Source organism: Chrysemys picta, chromosome 4 (assembly GCF_011386835.1).
Source record: "Chrysemys picta bellii isolate R12L10 chromosome 4, ASM1138683v2, whole genome shotgun sequence".
Taxonomy (NCBI): domain Eukaryota; kingdom Metazoa; phylum Chordata; order Testudines; family Emydidae; genus Chrysemys; species Chrysemys picta.
The window spans coordinates 89,389,777-89,409,255 of NC_088794.1; the positions used below are offsets into that span (position 1 = coordinate 89,389,777).

The window sequence follows — 19,479 nt, forward strand, 5'->3', positions numbered from 1 at the left end:
CCAGTTCAATTCTGATGGAAGATGCCAGATTGAAAGCCCGGGAGAGTTTAGTCAGCGGTACACACACACACGCACACACCCGGCCAGTGCACCTTAATCTTGCCCTGAATGGATCCAACTCTGGGATTGTGGCGGTTGGGGGCGGGAAGAGGGGAGAGAAAGGCAGTGGTTTGATGTCCGTTCAGTTTTTCCCTCTGATGAGACTGTCAGGAAGAGGGCCTGTTGTAACTGGGCTATGTTATACCTAGAAAATTAATTGAGGCCACCATTTCATACAGAACTATGAAACAGTAACAATTTTCAGTCACTATTACCCTTGAGCTGGATTTAAGATACTTACCTGGAAGTAAAGGTTAAATGCTCTGCACCTATTTTTTTTAAATAAATTAATATTATGAATTGCTGGGTCAGCTGTTCAGATTCATGCTGAAGTTAGCTGTATTTGGGAGGTTTTGGAAAGGAGCGGTGTTTCACAGTTTTATAGAATGGGGAGCCAAAAGCATGGCAGTGATGGGAAGTCATTAGAAAGCGGCAGCTTTGCAGTATCAATATGGATATTTCAGACTCTACACAATACACCAAAAAATTGCTCACTTAGAGAGCAGTATCTTTTAGATTCAATGTGTTAGAAAGACACAAGATTGGAGTCAGAACTCCTGGGTGTTATTCTCAGCTCTGCCCTTACCACACATCATCTTGATCATGTCACTTAATCACCCTGCACTTCAGTTTCACTTTTTGTAAAATAGAGACTGACTTTTGTAAAGTGCTTTTAAGATCTTGGATTAGTAATATCTGAAAAGTAATCCCACAATATATTGCCAAAAATAATCATGTTTTACTGAACCAACCAAGAGAGTGCAAGTATCGCTTGCTGGCTGGCTCCCTGCAGCATCAGTTAACTGGCATTATTCCTGTGCTGCCATCTCTAAGGCTGATGCACAAGTAGAGAAGTAAACAAGAGCAGCTATGTTAATTTCTTTATTCCACTAGAAACACAAAAGGGGTAGAAATAAGAGATGGTGACTGCTCAGTATCCGAAAGTCTTGGCCAATTTGTTTAATTCCTTAGGCTGGATAAATTCTGAGCCTCTCAAACACTATGCAATACAAAGGGAAACCATATTAATCACATACGGGGGGAAGTGGGGGAAACACACACACACACACACCTACCTTTCTCCACTTTTCTCCTTTAAAAATAAATAAAGGAAGGCATTGTGCGGGGGATAAATCCCAAAACAGCTGCTGTACTTACCCAGTCACATAACTGGGATTATACATCCCATTGAAGGAACCATTAGAAAGCTTGCCTAACAGATTCCAAGTCTGTCCATTGCAGTACAATTGGAAGTCACTTGGCAGCAAAATATCATTATACACTGTGACAGTGTACCCTATAAGGCTTTATGGGGAGGGGGTGCTTATAAATGTATGGATGACATAGCTGGATATGTTTTGTGCTGCCTGTGCCATGTAACATATCTCCGTAAAGGTTCTGGTCTACTATATCTATTCATCCTATTTGTACATATATATCATTTTCTACTCGAGGTTAAGAATATGGGCTGTATGCTTGCTTGATTTCTAAGTAAGCTTTGTGAGGCATTTGGTCAGCTTCTTTAGGAAGGAATTCGCCAGGTTAAGTACCTGATCAGGAGACACTTAGGGAACAATGCATCTTGGAATGCTCCAATCCACATGAGAAGTCTTCCTGGAGACATGCAAGATGCCATGTGGACAATGGCATCGGCCTGCAAAGACTGAGTCATGCAGGGGCATGTGACTTGCCCAGGTGACTCCAAAACTCCATCCTGGAGCTGGACTTTGCATAGGAGGGAGGAGGGGGGTCTCCACCCACAAGAGAGAGTCTATTTAAACCTGTGGGAGACCCCTCCATTTTGTCTTCAGCTGGCTAAAGAAGGAGCCTCTCCACCCCCCCCAGGATACTTGAAGGAGACTGAAACAAAGGACAGTAACTGCAGGGGGTGTGAGTGATTGCTGGACCCAGGCTAAAAGGAGATCAGCCTGTAAAAGGGAGCACTCTGGAACTGGTGAGGAAATTATCTGTATTCAGTTTGATTAGGCATAGATTCGCGCATTTTATTTTATTTTGCTTGGTGACTTACTTTGTTCTGTCTGTTACTACTTTGAACCACTTAAATCCTACTGTCTGTATTTAATAAAATCACTTTTTATTTAGTAATTCACTCAGAGTATGTATTAATACCTGGGGGAGCAAACAGCTGTGCATATCTCTCTATCAGTGTTATAGAGGGCGAACAATTTATGAGTTTGCCCTGCATAACGGATTTATCTGGGTTTAGACCCCATTGGGAGTTGGGCATCTGAGTGCTAAAGACAAGCACTCTACTGTGAGCTGTTTTCAGGTAAACTTGCAGCTTTGGGACAAGTGATTCAGACCCTGGATCTGTGTCTGGAGCCAAACAGGAGTGTCTGGCTCAGCAAGACAGGGTGCTGGAGTCCTGAGCTGGCAGGGAAAACAGAAGCAGGGGTAGTCTTGGCACATCGGGTGGCAGCTCCCAAGGGGGTTTCTGTGATCCAACCCGTCACATACACCATAAAGTACAGCACAGACCTCTCAAAAGTCATGGGTGCAGGGTCAGCTATCTTTAAGGATTACATTTGTTTTCTGACACTCTCCGCAAAGCAACCAAACCACTCATCTCAGATCCTCAGAGCTCCCAAGGATGGGGATTTTTTGCTCCGGGTTTAGATAATTACCCCCAAACCTACAAGCTTTAAGACTGTTCTTCTTATTCTTCACCACATGCATCTCCATGGGCATCACGTTTCAGGAAGTGATAAGAGGATGGAAAGAGGAAAAAAAAAACAGGAGAGATGCCTGAGCTAAGCTGTACAAGGAGCTACAGGCACCCTTACTTGCTTCCCTTTTCATTTAAGGAAAGAAAGCATAGAATCTATTTTGTAGGCTGCATCTCAACTACCAATATCTTCAAGAACAGAAATCATGGAACCTTTAAAAGGGACAATTCAGCTGTGTTACCCCCTACAAGATGGAATGATCTCCTGTGACAGTGTTGCTGTCCTACTTTTCTCCCTTCCACAGGGGCTAGATCACTGCCCAGTTTCCACCAAACTGTGGCAGGATTTCCCCTCTACAGTTACTCCTTGTGACCCACTGTGGCACTATTCACTCTGCCTCAGTCTCCCCCGCAGGAAACTCTCCCAGGTAGAAGTGTCTCTCAGTATCATCCAGCAAGGTACCAGAAACAAATTTGACAACAGTCCAAATACAACATAAACAAAAGCATTTTCTATCCCTCCTGAGCTCTCAACTCTTTCCTCCTCTCTTACAGAGTGCTGACTCAAGGCTTTCCCCCTCTAGCAGTTTCCCTTCTTCCAGGACCAATCACAGGAGCCAGCCTCCCTCCTGCAACCCTGCTCAATTCTCCTCCAGACCATCTATCTGGGAGTTACCCTTCTACAGGTGCTACCATAGGAGCCAACTGCCCTTCTGCAGTTTCCTTTCCCAACTGAGCTCTCACAGCTCTTTTGTAGGCAGCCCCTTCTTAGTTAGGCTAATTATCAGATGGCCCTATCAGAATCAGCTGGGAGGGTAGCTGATCTGTCACAGGCAAGGGTGGGCCCAATATCCCTTAGAGGGTCAACCAACCTGTGACATCTTCCCAAAGAAGAAGTCCAAGCCCATTATTTTCAAAACCTTTGGAAGGTATAGAAATAGGATTCTACTCTAAAAAACACAGCTTCTCCAGTGCCTGCCAATTAAACCATTCAGTCCCTCAAAAATATTCCAAATTTTTTTTTTTTCAAACTCTTGTTTGTTAATATCTACAGAGTATACATTCAAACACGAACTCTTAGTAAGCTCTGAGGCTCCGAAGGTCATACACCATGCATCACAGGAAAATAAAAAGTTTCCAACTTGATTTGTGTCCTCAATGCCAAAATAATCTGGGAATTTAAGTATTTCATAGATACAGCCAGAAGAGAGTGTACATAAGACAATAAAAACAAGGTCACTCATTGCAGTTATATAGTTTGATAGATAAACTTTAAAAAACTAAACAATCAAGCACTTATGAACAGCATCTGTACTATGCGGAGTCCATAGTTGTAGTACCAATTAGATTGTTTCCATATTTGCAAAATGTGGGAGATAAAATAATGGAATCTTATTATAGATAATCTAACACCCCTTCCTCAGCTACCAACCTTGGCACTTAGTTTGTTTACTATACTGCTGCTTTCTGCAGATCTTGCTGGGCTAGAGCAGAAACTTCCCCCCTTCCAATGTTCCTGTTTTTTTTTTTTTCTGATAGCATCTTTAACTCACAGTCCTTGATGGAGTGCTGCTGGGCAGGCTTAAGTGGCACAGCATATGGTGCAATAAATTCTCAGCCTTTCCCCTCTCAACAAGAGAGGCCTCTGGACTTGAAAAAGAATTTTCATATTCACTTTGCCTTAATCTCATCCAGGCACTCACTCATTTCCCCCCCTTCCCCTAATACTTAATGTATTGTTTCCTCCCAGATCGGGTTGGGTGGGATTTTTGAAAAGTTATCTAGTGTCTCAGTCTGACTTCATCTGCAGTGGAGCAAGCGCCACTAATTTACTCTGCCAACATTTACTGTTGCTCTTCACAGCACGGATGGTACAGATAAGCTATAACATTTTGCTTCTCTATCCCAACCAGAACTCTGTGCTTGGCTAAGGAACTTAACTTATCATGCAGCTTGCAATACTCTAAATTTTTAGACTCAACAAATTCAAAATGAAATACACCGCTACCTCGATATAACACGACCCGATATAACATGAATTCGGATATAACGCTGTGCACTCCGGTGGATCAAAGCAAGTTCAATATAACGCGGTAAGATTTTTTGGCTCCCGAGGACAGCGTTATATCGAGGTAGAGGTGTATGCAGACAAAAGGAGTTTTAAAAATGAGTTTTATGCTTTACGGTACCTTTCACTGAATAATTCAAAATGTTCTGTAAGTGTTAACGAATGAAGTCTCACTGCCTCCTTATGAAATAGGCAAATAAGTGTTTTCTTACAGATGGAGAAAATAGGCACAAAAATTCAAGAATAGGTCAGCATCAGAGCTAGGACCTACTCTGGTCAACTCTTCACTTCAAAGCATTTACTAACATGCCTTTAACACATCCACAACACAGAAGGGAAATGAAAATTTTTAGGATTCTGGGAAAAATTTAAAAATTGGGATTATTTACTTTAGAAAAGAGATGAATAAAAGGAACAATGACAGCAGTATGTAAGAATTAATGTTACAGAGAAAGTTGGTTCAGAGCTTCTGTGCTCCTTGTCTTGAAACACAAGACCAGAAGGACATTCAATTTATTAAAAATGTAACAAAGACTAAACACTTTTTCCATACAACTCATAATTCAACTACAAAACTCGCAGCCACAGAATTTCCCTGAAGCTAAAAACTTAAGACTCAAAAAGGGATTGGACATTTACAGGGATGAGGCTATCTAAAGTTAACAGTTAATGCTAACAAATTTGAAAGCAACATTATGCTTCAGATCTTAATCTAAATCTCTAATTATAAGGGATTAGAATGAGAGTAGATCATTCCACATCTGCCAAATGTGAGGTTTCTTGTATTTTTTTCCGTCTTCAGCATCTGGTGCTGGCCACTGTTAGAAACAGCATACTCAACCACATCTGGACCACTGATCTGATCCAGTAGGGCAATTCTTACATTCCTAATATTAAGTATTACTTACATTTACCTCAGGTTTACCTAGTCTCATTATTCTACTGAAGGATAATGCAAATTTGCATTTTAAGTTCAGTGGTACTTTCCTACATACTGATATATGCTGAAGTGACTCAATTCAACTTCTTTTGAGATCTCAGGAGTATTAGTTGTACTAATACTAAGTTGAACTCCCACCTGTTCATGGTGTGTGTGTGTGTGCTCAATATATGTTCCACTCTATATGCATCCGAAGAAGTGGGCTGTAGCCCACGAAAGCTTATGCTCTAATAAATTTGTTAGTCTCTAAGGTGCCACAAGTACTCCTGCTCTTTTTTCAAGTACGTATATTAGCTCACTGTACAAATATGTTTCCTGTTGGGGAAATATTGTCCTTTACTGCATGCAACCAACTTGGTTACCTCTGCAAAGTACACACAACTGACACTGTGAAATTAACACTTGCTCTAAGTCTTTGTTTATAAGATGCTTACCACCATGTTGCTGAGAACTTAGCTTCCTTGCAAGACTCAGTTTTCTTATCCCCAACGGATTGCACTAGAAGATACAGTGGTTCACAACACAGGATGTAAATTAGCAATATTCCTCCTTCCTTACCACTTCCTTTCAAAACCCAATCCCAACCCTGGCTACACAAGGCATAGTACTTACTGTTGCTGGACTTGAGGTCACGGTGGATAATAGGAACAATCGCTTCGTCATGCAGGTAATTCATTCCCCTGGCAATCTGGACTGCCCAGTTCACTAGTATGTCTGGGGGGATCCTTTTACCTGACAGCACCCTATTTAGCGACCCACCACGGGCAAACTCCATGATCAGGCAGAGGGTAGGTTCCTTCAGACACACTCCTCTAAGGGCAATGATGTTGGGATGCTTCAACATAGCAAAGAGCTTGGCCTCTTGGCGGACATTCTCAATGGTCTGGCTGATGTCCTCATCTGGGTCATAACGAGCTGCCTTGACAGCAACCTCGTCTCCTTCCCAAACAGCTCGATAGACTTTTCCAAAGCCTCCTATGCCAATGATTTCCTCCAGAGCCAGCTCTGAGAAGTCAATCTCCAGTACTAGGGAGAGAGAAAAATAAATGTTAAACTGTTCTTAAGAATTATCCAACCACTAGTTCATACATGGAAAAGTCTGCGATGCCCAATGCCATCCTTACAAAATAAGTCAACCTCTAATAGAAGCCATAAGTGAACTACTTACTAGACTCACCCTTAAACAGTAGGAATGAAAAAGATAACTCTGTGCCTCCCTACTGTGATCTGAGGGATCTTCTGGGGGTTGGCAAATTTTTATAAATACTTTGTAAAACACCATCATGAAAATTACTCCTGGGGGAATTCGGCGCTACTGTGCATACACAGAATTTATATCCCCCTGCAGACTTCTTTACTTCCCCGCAAAAAAATGACTTTCTGATGGGAAAGCAAAGGGAAGCCACAAGAGCAGTCATGCGACCCTCCCCAGCAGTATGTTTTGGGTGCCAGGGCAGCCAGCAGAGAGATAAATCACTGTAGGAAAGGGGGCAGGACTGGGGAAGACCCAAGTGGTGGCTCCTACCCTGTGCCAGGCTCAGCTGCTAGTCCCGGCTGGGCTGGAGAAGACAGGACTTCCTCTTCTCCTGCACAGCATTTGGTCTGGGTCAGACCCACACCCAAATTTCTCGCCAGGCTGCAGGAAGCTCTGCAAACTGCACCCATCACTTCCTCAGCTGCAGGGGGGAAGGATCATTGTATGGGGAGCTGCTCCCCCATCCGTCCAACCCCCGTGCACCCAGACCCTCCCTCCTAGCCTCACCCCTCCCTCCTGCACTCTGAACCCCAACCCCCAATGAACCCCACTCCCTTTGCACCTGGACCAGCCCAACGAGCCACCCACAACCAGATCCCCACCAAGCCCCACTCCCCAAGCATCTGGACCCCTCCATACCCAGACCCCCCTGCCAAGCTCTATCCCCCCCCCCACACACACACCCAGGACCCCCCCCCCGCTGAGTCCCATTACTGTTGCACCCAGAACCCCACACAACAAGCCCCTGTGCATCCAGATCCCCCCTGCACCCGGATCCCCCACTAAGCCAGACACACCCAGCTTGCCCCACACAGAACCCTCTCAACCCACACCTGGATCCCCTACACACTAAGCCCCTCCATGCTTGGATCCTGCCTGCCCACACCTGGTGCACCTGGCATGGAGGGGCAGGGCCCTGGGGTGTTTCTGGGGCAGATCCGGTACTTGTGCTGTGTCAGGGTTGGGTGCAGCCTCACCGCTGAGTCCATATCCCGGGGCAGGATTTGCAGAGTGGTCTCCCACCTCTGTGCAGCCAGTGGCCTGTGCTCCCCAATGCCATGCTGGAGCCTCCACATTTATTTGACAAAAAAAAAATTACAGAATTTTGCAGAATTTTAAGACATTGTGTGCAGAATTTTTATTTTTTTGGCACAGAATGCCCTCAGGAGTAGAAAATGTTCTCCATCTGCACATGAGTTCATTGAACTTTATCTTCAGGCACTGCGTTTAGTTTGTGATACACCTTTATTAAAACATCCACAGTTTGACATAAATAAATGCTTTTAAACTATTTTTTTATTTCCTGACCCCATCACATGATGTGTCAGGATTACACTCTATTCACATAGTAGCCACTGCTATAGACCTAGTCAAAAGCAAACAAAAATTGCATTTTTTTGCATTTGCTCCTTCTGTGTCTATGTTCATTCAACTGCTACAAACATGTTTTCACTCCTGTTAAAATCTAGTTTGCGCCCGTTTGGCTGTATAGGCTGCAGGGCTCTCTCACCAACAGGTCAACAGAATTATCAGCAGAGTTCTGATGTCACTGACATTATTTGAGAGACAGCACAGCGGGATTTTCAGACTGCACACTGAGTTTGCAGAACTGATACTAAGAAGAGTCATCTTTGGACCATCACATAATGTGACTTTGATACGGAAATATTTAATATGGAAAACCAGAGGATCATCATTTTAAAGATTTATTTAAACACACACACACCCCCACAACTGAACCTTAAATTGTATATACTGGTTTAGATTGGTGATTGCACAAAATTAAGTTTGTTTGTAATTTTGGTTGACTTGTTTCTGACCAAGATCAAGGAAACATGGATTAGACACAAGCAAGACAGAGAGATGCTATAATTAGGCTTGGAAGGATTAGATTTTTAATCAGCACATGTTAGTAAACATCAATTTCACCAAAGACCCACAAACCCACAATAAAATAATTCCAAAATATACAAAGCAAATACCCTTAAATCAGTCTCTAAATACTCAAACTTTACAGATGGGCAAAGTAAGAAAAATGCTGTTTGAGTATTTAGAGACTGATCTAAGGGTATTTGCTTTGTATATTTTCATGTGCTGTTGATAATTTGTGTTTTAACAAACATAAAACTTTAACTTTTTGAATCTCAACATTTCATTAAATAATTGTCTGACCCACTCCCAAATTTCCCACAACTGAAAATTTAAACTGAAAAAAATGCTTTAAAACATCAATATGCTTTAAAATTGTTAATAAAAATCAAATTCTGCCAAGCTTAGCTATAAAGCTTCCTCACACAATAGTACCAGCACAACACAATCCTCACCTTCAACACCTCAACTATTTTATCTAGCGTTACACTGCCTTTCTACAGTACCAGGAGTTTTCACCCGATACTTTGACTCCCGTGACTCTTCCAATACAAGAGACCAAAAAACTACGCCTAAAACAGGGGAGCCCAGGTTACACTTGTCTAAGATCTATTTTGTCTTCATGTAATCACCCTGTTGAACAGAGCTGGAAAGCAGCCTCTTTCTCCTACTCATGGACACAGTGTCACTCCTACAGTAATGGCACTTTGGTATTCTAATATTGGTCATCTACATGACTGCAGAAGTCACAGTACCAGTTTCTGACCAAAAATATTAGTGATATTTTAAATCAAGCCTTTCTAAGACAAGAGCAATAACTGACATGAGCCAATTATTTTGGCACTGAAAGCATCCAAGAGGCATTATTACAGTTATGTTGAGGCCCTCCAGTGCAAGTACCAGCCCTGGTACCTCTTGTTAGAAGATTCAAAACAGGAAACAGTGCCTCTCTTCTACTTTTTGAATCTTTCAACTGAATTCCAGCTGTTGCACTATTTCCCTATACCCTGCCTCTAGAGAGAGAAAGGGAAGTTAAAATGTACTTTATGTGCAGATACACAACTATAAAACAACGGACCCAACAATCTACCCTCTGAAAATGCTTTAGAGAGGCTGTTGATCGTAGGATTTTCCTATTAGTACTTTAGCGAATAAGCTAAAAAGATAGAGGAAAGGAGTGCAGAAAAGTGATGAATTAGTGCTGGCCTGATGTTAATTGGTTAAAGAACCTTGAGACATATAGCAAAATCTTTACATCCAAATCTGATATCAACATACACACTCCAGTGAAAAGGTATGATTCTGACCCCAGGGGTGCTGAATGGACAGTTCCGCTAGCAATGCACCTTGTAGTTAATGGCTCGGAAGCTAGGGAAGGAATAGAATGGCTCTGGATGTCGTAATAAAATTCTTCCAGATGCTCTGCTCCATTACAAAAGCTTACTCTAGTAACTGACATACAAAAGAAACACAGAAAATGTAGAAGGCAGTGCTGGGGATGGAAAGAAGAAAGGGGTTATTAAAAAAGAAAGCCAAAGTATAACAGATGCTCCACAAGGAAGGGGACAGACAGAACTGCCATGTTTGTATCTTGGAATTCAATCCTGATTTGCAAGCAGGGCTGGCTCCAGCGTTTTTGTTGCCCAGAGTAGCGGAAAGAAAAAAAAAAAGCCGCGATCAGCAGCACTTCGGCGGCAGCTCTACTGTCACTGCTTTGTTCTTCGGCGGCAATTCGATGCCCGGTCCTTCCCTCCGAGAGGGACTGAGGGGCCTGCCACCGAATTGCCGCCGAAGAGCCAGACATGCCGCCCCAAGCACCTGCTTGCTGCGCTGGTGCCAGCCCTGTTTGCAAGTTATACTCTCATGCTGGAAACACAATGTGATTTTATGCCCAGTGATTATTTGAGGTTTTGTACCTCCACAAATAAGCTTGCATCTCATAGCAAAACTTCATTTGTAGTTAGAAATTAGCTAGTTTTCAGTTTCACTTGCAGTTTGTATGTTGCTTTCAGGTAAACTGGGATAGCAACCGCACAGTCTTCCTTCACCCATGGACAGTCTAATCAAGAAAATCTAAGGGAATAACTAGGAGTTTACCTTTGGAGAAATCAACAAGATCTAAGACAAATAAAGAATCAGAACTGGAAGAGACCTCTACAGGTCATTTAGTCTAGTCTCCTGCACTCAAGGCAGGACTAAGTATTATGACTGATTAGATTCTCATTCTTCATATAGTTACAAAAATCCACTGGGTGAGATGTATGAGTTGGTCTAATGTAGTGCAAGGGTGTAGAAGTGCACAAAAAACTACTTGTGTTACAAATCCTTATTTTTCTTCACCTTGCTGGAAGTACTAACCCACTTTCTAATTTCAAACGTAATGTGTAAAAAGTAGTGTTCTCCTGAACTGTAAAAATTAAGGGAAAGATTATATTTTAACAATACTTAAATCCCAAGACAGTAACATTACTAAGAATTAACAGAGAAATCAAATAAACTGAAGTAGATGAAAGATATACGGATTCCTCAATCAAAGGACTGGTTGCAGAGCCCGTAGATCATTGATTCACACCCAAATTAAGTTGAACATGAGCATAATTACCATTTCATCAATGGTTAGTTCAATTGCTAGTGGACAGGAGTCCACAATACATATTGGCATGCACAGTCCTTCAGCACCCCTGCTGGCAGCCTCAACAAAGAGGCCGTGGATTAACACAGCATGGAACCTGAACTATCCGTTCACCTCTTGAGGTAATCTGTCTAAATTAGGACTGAGGCACATTGGCCGAGTGGTGGAAGAGAATGTCCTGCTATTGTCCATGCTATTCCAGCTATCTGCATGAACGAAGTTGCCAGGACTTTCAGTCCAGCACCTTTTACAAGCATTAAGGTAAAAACCCAATTCAACAGCAACCACACACACAACAGATGGGTATACAGCTTGATCAAATTCCATCACTTCTTCATAACAAGCCACTAGGGCACACAAAACCCCTAACACACAGAGGCAATCCTATCAGCAGGAAGTGCAAAGAGGCCCTAATACAGCAGAGGCACTGCAATTCTGCTGTACAAGTGGAGCAGCGGGATTTGGGGCTGCTGGAAGGGGTGTACTCTACAGCAGCCCTCTGAGCACCAACGCACAGGGAATGGAACAGGGTTGGAGAATCCATTGATATGTACATTTCCCCTGCACTCCCAATAAAAAGTTAGGGCCACAGGATCTTGAGCAGACTCAGGGAAGCAGAAATGGCTCTGTGATGGAGGGATTCCTTTCCACACTCCCTCAGAGATATCTAGCATACCACTTACTGGTAATATTTGGGCTGTTCCCTGCATGGAAAGATTGAACCATACAACTGCTGAGCAGAGGAGGGCAGAATCGTTGATCCAACACTCAGCTTTAATGATCAGAACAGTGTCTGTTTCTTGGTACTCCTAAACCAGGATTCTCCCATGGGCAGCATGATTTACTATTTAATCCTAGTTACATACTTTTGAGCATACAGGGAGCCAGATAGAAAAACATTAACATTTCACAGATCTTCCTTGAAGGAGTTTACTGTCCTATATGAGCATTTTTGTATACTCTACCACTGCTTTAAACAAAATAAGCTTATTCGAAAAAGAACATCTTAATTTTGGCTTTGAATTCCCAGCATTAATTGAAAAAGATATTAATAGAGAAGCCAGAAACATGTCCTAGATGCAGATATTCTAGAATGTTTTGCTTTCCACAACTATAGCTCACAGTAAGACATAAGAGATCATTACAGGATTGGGCCTAAGTATCTTATGTCAATAAGACTGGTGCACATATCTGAGGGCAGAGTTTGATCTTGAGGACAAAGGGCTGGAAAGCAGCCTTTTTAACATATAACATCTTAGGTTAGGAAAGTACACTTTTTTTAAAAAGTCAGTTTTAACAAAGGAATATATGGAATATGTAGCAGCAGTACAGACATGTCTAATTAAGAATTAACTGGTCTCTTTCCAAACAACCCTTCCCTAAGTGTATTGGGAGAAACACCAAACTACATAAACAATCCTGGGAGTTTTAACCCTGAAATTTTTATCATCATGCATGAACATACCAAACTCTTGAAAACAGGTTAGTTTAGCAAAAGGTGATAGATTAAGGTTAACGAAATAACAATGTGATGACCTACATCTAAAATATAGGCGGTGTAGTTCTCTGGAAATTAGAGAGGGATGTGGAAAAGGAAGAAACGTGTTAGGATAAGGAGAACAGTGACAGTTGATGGAATAGGATATGTAATGTACTAGTAAAGAAACTGAATTTTTTTACAGTGATCTCTGCACATCTCAGATGGGACATGATGGATTGTATACAGTACTTCGTCCACATCTCATCCTTTCACAAGTTATTGCTAAGTAAGGATCCTAGAACCTTAACTTCTAGCTTGCAAGCTCCCTGCTGCGAGTGACAGGATAGGTCGAAAAAGGTCGAAATAGGTCGAAAAAGCTGTGTCTGTGACCTCCAACCCTGTACCAGATTGACACTGTGCCCCACTTGGCATAGATAATTCCACCACCAATGCCAAAATCCATGGGGTGGATGAGGAGTCAGTGTAGACACTTTAAGGACAAGGTCATTATATATAAATCATACACTTGAGCTGCAGGAGGCTGGCACTGCCTGACCAAGAAGCCCTACCGGGGCTGAGGGGCTGCCTCCCAACCCACCCCCTCGCAGGCTCCTCAGCACAGAGAAGGCAACTCCCTGCTGTCACTTACAGGCTAAAATTAAAAGACAAGAAGTAGTGACAGGCTAGGCCGCCCCCCCCTTTCCACCCCAGTAGGATCGGGCCCACCCCTCAATAATCCCCACCCCGCCCCTCGCCAATGGCCCGCTGCTCCCTTACGGTGTATGGCCGGGGGCGGCGCGTAGTGGGGCCGCAGCTCCTGGGCGCCCCCCTGGCGGCGGCTGTGCGCGCTGCTGCTCACGTAGTTGCTGGGGAAGATGCCGACGCGCTGGTCGATCCGCCCCGTCCACCAGCCCTCGTCCCCGGACACGAGCGAGTCCCGCGACAGCACCTGCACCACGTCCCCCGGCCGCAGGTTCAACTCGTCGTCGCCGCACGCCTCGTACTCGAACACTGCGGTCCAGAGCGGCCCGCCCGGAGGGGGCTCCTCTCCCGGGCTGCTGCTGCTGCCGCCGTCGGCCCCTGCCTCCGGCTGCGGACTGGTGCTGCGCGCTGTGAAGGGCTCCATGGAGCGGCTGCTCCATAGGGGGAGGCGCCCGCAGAAGCCGGGCGCCGCCGCCGCGTCCACTGCTCATACAGCCGGACCTAGGGGCGCCTCCAGGCAGCGCAGCAGGTACGGGCGGGGGTCAGCGGGGACTTCTTTAGCCCAGTCTAGGCACGGGCAAGTGCCGGGCACCCTTGAGCCGCCGCATCCCCCACCTCCTGCTGCCGCGCATCCTCAGCCACCTGACTCTCCGCTCCTGCAGCTTCTGCTCGGAGCGCGGGCCCCGCCCCCTCTGCCAGATATTCATCTCTATTGGCTGATGAGGTTTTCCATCAGCATCTCCCCTACCTGATTGAAGATACTCAGCCACTCCCCTCCCAGGGAAATCCCCGCCCACCCGTTCCTGATTTCTCGAGCTCACCGGCGTTCTCCCAGTTGGCCCTACGCCCCATCAGTGGTGGTTTTTCATTGGCCTGACGGCCCACGTCAGTTAAACCGCCAGAGCACCGCCCCTTCTGCTACTTTGCGGCGGCGGAGTCTATTCTCCGTGTTGCTCGTTTCATTGGCTCGGAGAGTGTGGGCGTGTACCATGAGATTAAACGCCTCGTTTGGATTGGGCAATTGTCCCCGCGGAGAATGTCTGTTTGTTTGCCATTGGTTGGGAGGAGGGTTCAGTAAGACGTTGCCGTCCAACTGCAGCTTTAGTCGACGTCACGTCTGTGGGTGCATCTGCTGCGGCGTCGGAGCGGCAGAGTCAGCAGTAACCGCGGCAAGTGGCGTCTGGCTGGTTTAGCGCGAGGCTGAGCCGGTGGGTGGCACTGCCCCTACTCACGGCTCTCGGGGGTGGTGTGAGTCACTAGCGAACCCATGGGACGCCTCAGGGGTGCGAGCCCGCGTCTCCTCAGAGCGGTCACAGGCCTTCTCCCTCACTGCCCCTGCAGCGTCCCTGGGGTGCAGTACGGTCTACGGCTCGTGGGCTGCTGCTGTGCTGTCTGACCAGCTGCCCTGCACCGCCCCAGCGGCGGCAGCCTCGCAGGAGTAGGGGCCTGGGGTTTCTACAGCTGTAGGGCATCCAGCCACAGCCATCTAGAGCTTCACGGCAGTCACTGGGTCACAGCCGCTGGCACTTCACATAGCAGCAGCTGGACAGAGCTCATGTCCCTCTGCTCGGCGAGTGCAGGCCCCTACCAGACTTTAAAAAGAATTGGTTAGCGGTGTAAGACCTATGACAATAGGTGAGCAGCCTTCGAGTAGCGGTTGGGGTAGGGCCCTCCTCCCCCACACACCACTTCGTTATTCTAGCCTAAGAACTGTGATGGTTCTAGTGGAGAGTAGCAAAGCATTTCCGTTGTACAAAGAGAAAACTGGTTCCTTAAAAAAAAAAAGCAGCAATTTAAACTAGGGAAGTGAATACAAATTAATTGTGTAATTAAAAATGTCTATTAACGGTGTGATTAATTGCACTGTTAATAATATAATACCATTTATTTTAATATTTGGATGTTAATATTTTCAAATATATTGATTTTAATTACAACAATATAAAATATACAGTGCTCACTTTATATTTTTATTACAAATATTTGTACTGTAAAAAATAAGAGTATTTTTCAACTCCCCCAATACAAGTACTGTAGTGATACCTGAACTTACAAATGTAGAATTATCAGGGGCTCTAGGCACCAGCAAAGCATGCACGTGCTTGGGGCAGTCCATTTGCAGGGGTGGCAGGGATCCAGCATGGGAGCTGAGAACCAACAGGGGGCCCTGGGAGCTGTAGTTCCCTGGTTCTCTCCCTGCCTATAGAGCAAGTCCTGGAGCAGGGAAAGAACTACATTTCCCAGCATTCCCTTGGCCACTACCAACAGAAAAGAGGGGGAGGGAGTGAGGTAGCTGAGACCTCATGTTGCAGTGAATGGTGAGCTGCACTGTGAGTAGGGATACCATATTTTAACATTCAAAAAACAGGACACTCCACAGGGAGGAAGGGTAGCTCCCCCCCCTTCCCATCCACTCCCTCCGACTGCCCCCCACAGAAACTCCAACCCCTCCTGCTCCCTGTCCCCTGATCACCCCCTCCTGAGACCCCCCTCCCCCAAACTTCCCCTCAGGGCCCCACCCCCTACCTGTCCCCTGACAAACTCCCGGGACTCCCATGCCTATCCAACCGCTGCCTGTCCCCTGACTGCCCCCCCCAACCCCTGACCAATCTAACCCCCCTTCTCCCTGCCCCTGACTGTCCCCCCCCCCCCCCGAACCTCTGCCCCATCCAACCCTCCTGCCCCTTTACCGTGCCACTCAGACCAGCGTGTCTGGCTCCACGCAGCGCCAGACACACTGCTGCATACATGCTGCCGTGCTCCCCCGCAGAGCCACAGCCCTCTCTCCCCCCACCACCTCGCAGCACCTGCCTTCCAGATTTGAACACCTCAAAACTCAGGAGTGCTCAAGCTCAGTTTGGGCAGCTGTTACTTCATTTCTCCCAAATCAAATATACTGATCCACTGTAACTTGCTGTAGAAAAAGTAGGATAAAATTGAGCAAGAAATGCTTCCCAGTGGTTATTAGGACTGGAATTGCTATTTTCAACAGCCATTGCCTTTTTTGTTTTGTTTGTTTGTTTAAAAGGAAGACAGTGATATTGCATTGGCAAATTCCCCATAGAAAGAAAGAGAGGAACAAAAGAATAATAAAGACACCTCAACTTTTCATTTATGTAGGACAATCTTATAATATGCATCCAGATATCCTCCAATCACACAAGCTGAAAATTGTTCCACTTTACTGCAGTTCTGTAACCAGATGGGAACCAATCCTGGCTGTGTTCTGTGCACATCTAAAATTCCTGCTGAATGACCTGCCGTGGGAGCGAGTTACCAGTGACCCAGGGCTGCGGTGGAAGGAGGGTGCAGGTGGACGGGGGAGAGAGCCCAGGGCTGGGGCGGCAGGAGGTGTGTGTGGGGGGCAATGGTGTGGGGGAATGAGGGAGCCCAGAGCTGGGGTGGCAGAGGGTGTGGGGGGGGGGGGGGAGAGCCCAGGGCTGGGGCAGCAGGGAGATCTGGCGAGGAGCCCAGGGCTGGGACCGGGGACAGCCACAATTTTTTTTGCTTGGGGCGGCAAAAAACCTAGAGCCGGCCCTGAGAATTATATACACAAAAATGCATTCAAAAATAAAACAATGTAAACTTTAGAGCCTACAAGTTCACTCAGTCCTACTTCTTGTTCAGCCAATTGCTCAGGCAAACAAGTTTGTTTACATTTGCAGGCGATAGTGCTGCCCACTTCTTGTTTGCACTGTCACCAGAAAGTGAGAACAGGTGTTTGCATGGCACTGTTGTAGCCACCATTGCAAGATATTTACATGCCAGATGCGCTAAAGATTAATATGTCCGTTCATGCTTCAACCACCATTCTCTGGAGTACACAGGCCATGTTGATGATGGGTTCTGCTTGATGATGGTCCAAAGCAGTAGTCAGAGCCGGCTTTAGGCCGATTCAACTGATTCCCCTGAATCTGGCCCCGCATCTAAAAGGGCTCCACGCCCAAGCCCTGGTACGGCGTACTGGCAAGAGCCGGTGCGCCGTACCAGGGTGGCCCGGCTTTCCCGGGGGCAATTTAAAGGACCTGGGGCTCCCAGCAGGGGCTGGAGCACCAGGCCCTTTAAATTGCCACCAGAGCCCCACTGCTGGAGCCCTGGGGGCTATTTAAAAAGTCTGGGGCTCCTGTTGCTTCTACCGCCCTGGCCCTTTAAATAGCCGCTGGAGTCCCGACGCTTCCCCAGGGCTCTCTTGGCTATTTAAAGGGCTGGGGCAGTAGAAGCAGGGGAGCCCTGGGCCCTTTAAATAGCCCCCAGGGCCCTTTAAATAGCCCCCAGAGCCCTGGGGTAGCAGGGGACTCCGGGGGCTATTTAAAGGGCCGGGGCTCCAGCTGCCTCTGCCGCCCCGCTCCTTTAAATAGCCGCTGGAGCCCTGCTGCTTCCCCAGGGCTCCCTCAGCTATTTAAAGGGCCGGGGCATTAGAAGCAGGGGAGCCCTGCGGGCAGGGCAGGGGGTGCGGGGCTGGTGCGGGCAGGGGGTGCAGCAGAGGCAGCTGGAGCCCAGGCCCTTTAAATAGCCCCCAGAGGCAGAGCCCTGGGATAGCGGGGGGCTCAGGGGCTATTTAAAGGGTTTGGGCTCCAGCTGCCTCTGCTGCACCCCCTGCCCGCACCAGCCCCGCACCCCCTGCCCTGCATGCAGCCAGCCCCTGTCTCCAGCCAGCCCTGCACCCCCTGCCCACAGCCAGCCCCTGCTGCACCCCCTGCCCTGCCTCCAGCCCCGCATCCCCTGCCCTGCCCGCACCAGCCCCTGCCTGCAGCCAGCCCCACACCTCCTGCCCTCAGCCATCCCTGCCAGGGCCCCACCAAAAATGTTCGAATTGGGCCCTGCACTTCCTAAAGCTGGCCCTGGCATAAGTGACCGGCACATGTTCATTTTCATCATCTGAGTCAGATGCCACCAGCAGAAGGTTGATTTTCTTTTTTGGTGGTTTGGGCTCTGTAGTTTCTGCATTGGAGTGTTGCTCTTTTAAGACTTCTGAAAGCATGCTCCACACCTCGTCCCTTTCAGATTTTGGAAGGCACTTCAGATTCTTAAACCTTGGGTTGAGTGCTGTAGCTATCTTTAGAAATCTTACATTGGTACTTTCTTTGCATTTTGTCAAATCTGCAATGAAAGTGTTCTTAAAATGAACGTGCTGAGTCGTCATCCGAGACTGCTCTAACATGAAATATATGGCAGAATGCAGGTAAAACAGAGCTGGAGACATACAGTTTTCCCCCAAGGAGTCACAAATTTAATTAACACATTTTTTAACGAGTATCATCAGCATGGAAGCATGTCTTCTGGAATGGTGGCCGAAGTATGAAGGGGCATGTGAATGTTTGGCATAGCAATGCCAGCTACAAAAGTGCCACGCGAACGCCTGTTCTCACTTTCAGGTGACGTAAATAAGAAGTGGGCAGCATTATCTCCCATAAATGTAAACAAACTTGTTTGTCTTAGCGATTGGCTGAACAAGAAGTAGGACTGAGTGGACTGGTAGGCGCTAAAGTTTTACACTGTTTTGTTTTGGAGTGTAGTTATGTAACAAACAAAAAATCTACATTTATAAGTTGCACTTTCACGATAGAGAGATTGCAGTACAGTACTTGTATGAGGTGAATTGAAAAATACTATTTCTTTTGTTATTTTCTCCATCTTTTTTTTCCCCCCTTGGCTCTTGTTTTCTCCCTGGTTGTTTCCTCTCTTGTTCCATCCCTTTTTCTTTCAGCTTAATGTCATTATATCTTGTTGTGCTCTTGCTCACTTTAC

At 46.2% G+C, this 19,479-nt stretch overlaps 1 protein-coding gene and 1 long non-coding RNA gene across 3 annotated transcripts in view; one reads left to right on the top strand and one right to left on the bottom strand.

Moving 5' to 3' along the window:
- The window catches only part of MAP3K9 (mitogen-activated protein kinase kinase kinase 9), a 76,455-nt gene extending 62,300 nt beyond the window's left edge, over positions 1 to 14,155 (bottom strand). The window contains exons 1-2 of the mRNA XM_008172558.4: positions 13,807 to 14,155; positions 6,406 to 6,819 (exon numbers count right to left, since the gene is read on the bottom strand). Coding sequence (XP_008170780.2) covers positions 6,406 to 6,819; positions 13,807 to 14,155 — 763 coding nt within the window. The remainder of the gene's footprint in view (positions 1 to 6,405; positions 6,820 to 13,806) is intronic.
- Positions 13,818 to 19,479, top strand: part of LOC135983124 (uncharacterized) — a 33,454-nt gene continuing 27,792 nt past the window's right edge. The window contains exon 1 of one of the 2 annotated variants that reach the window (XR_010600630.1): positions 13,818 to 14,260. This is a non-coding gene — a long non-coding RNA (uncharacterized LOC135983124). Of the gene's footprint in view, positions 14,261 to 14,805; positions 14,940 to 19,479 lie in introns of those variants that run through there. The other variant, XR_010600629.1, reaches the window with a different exon arrangement.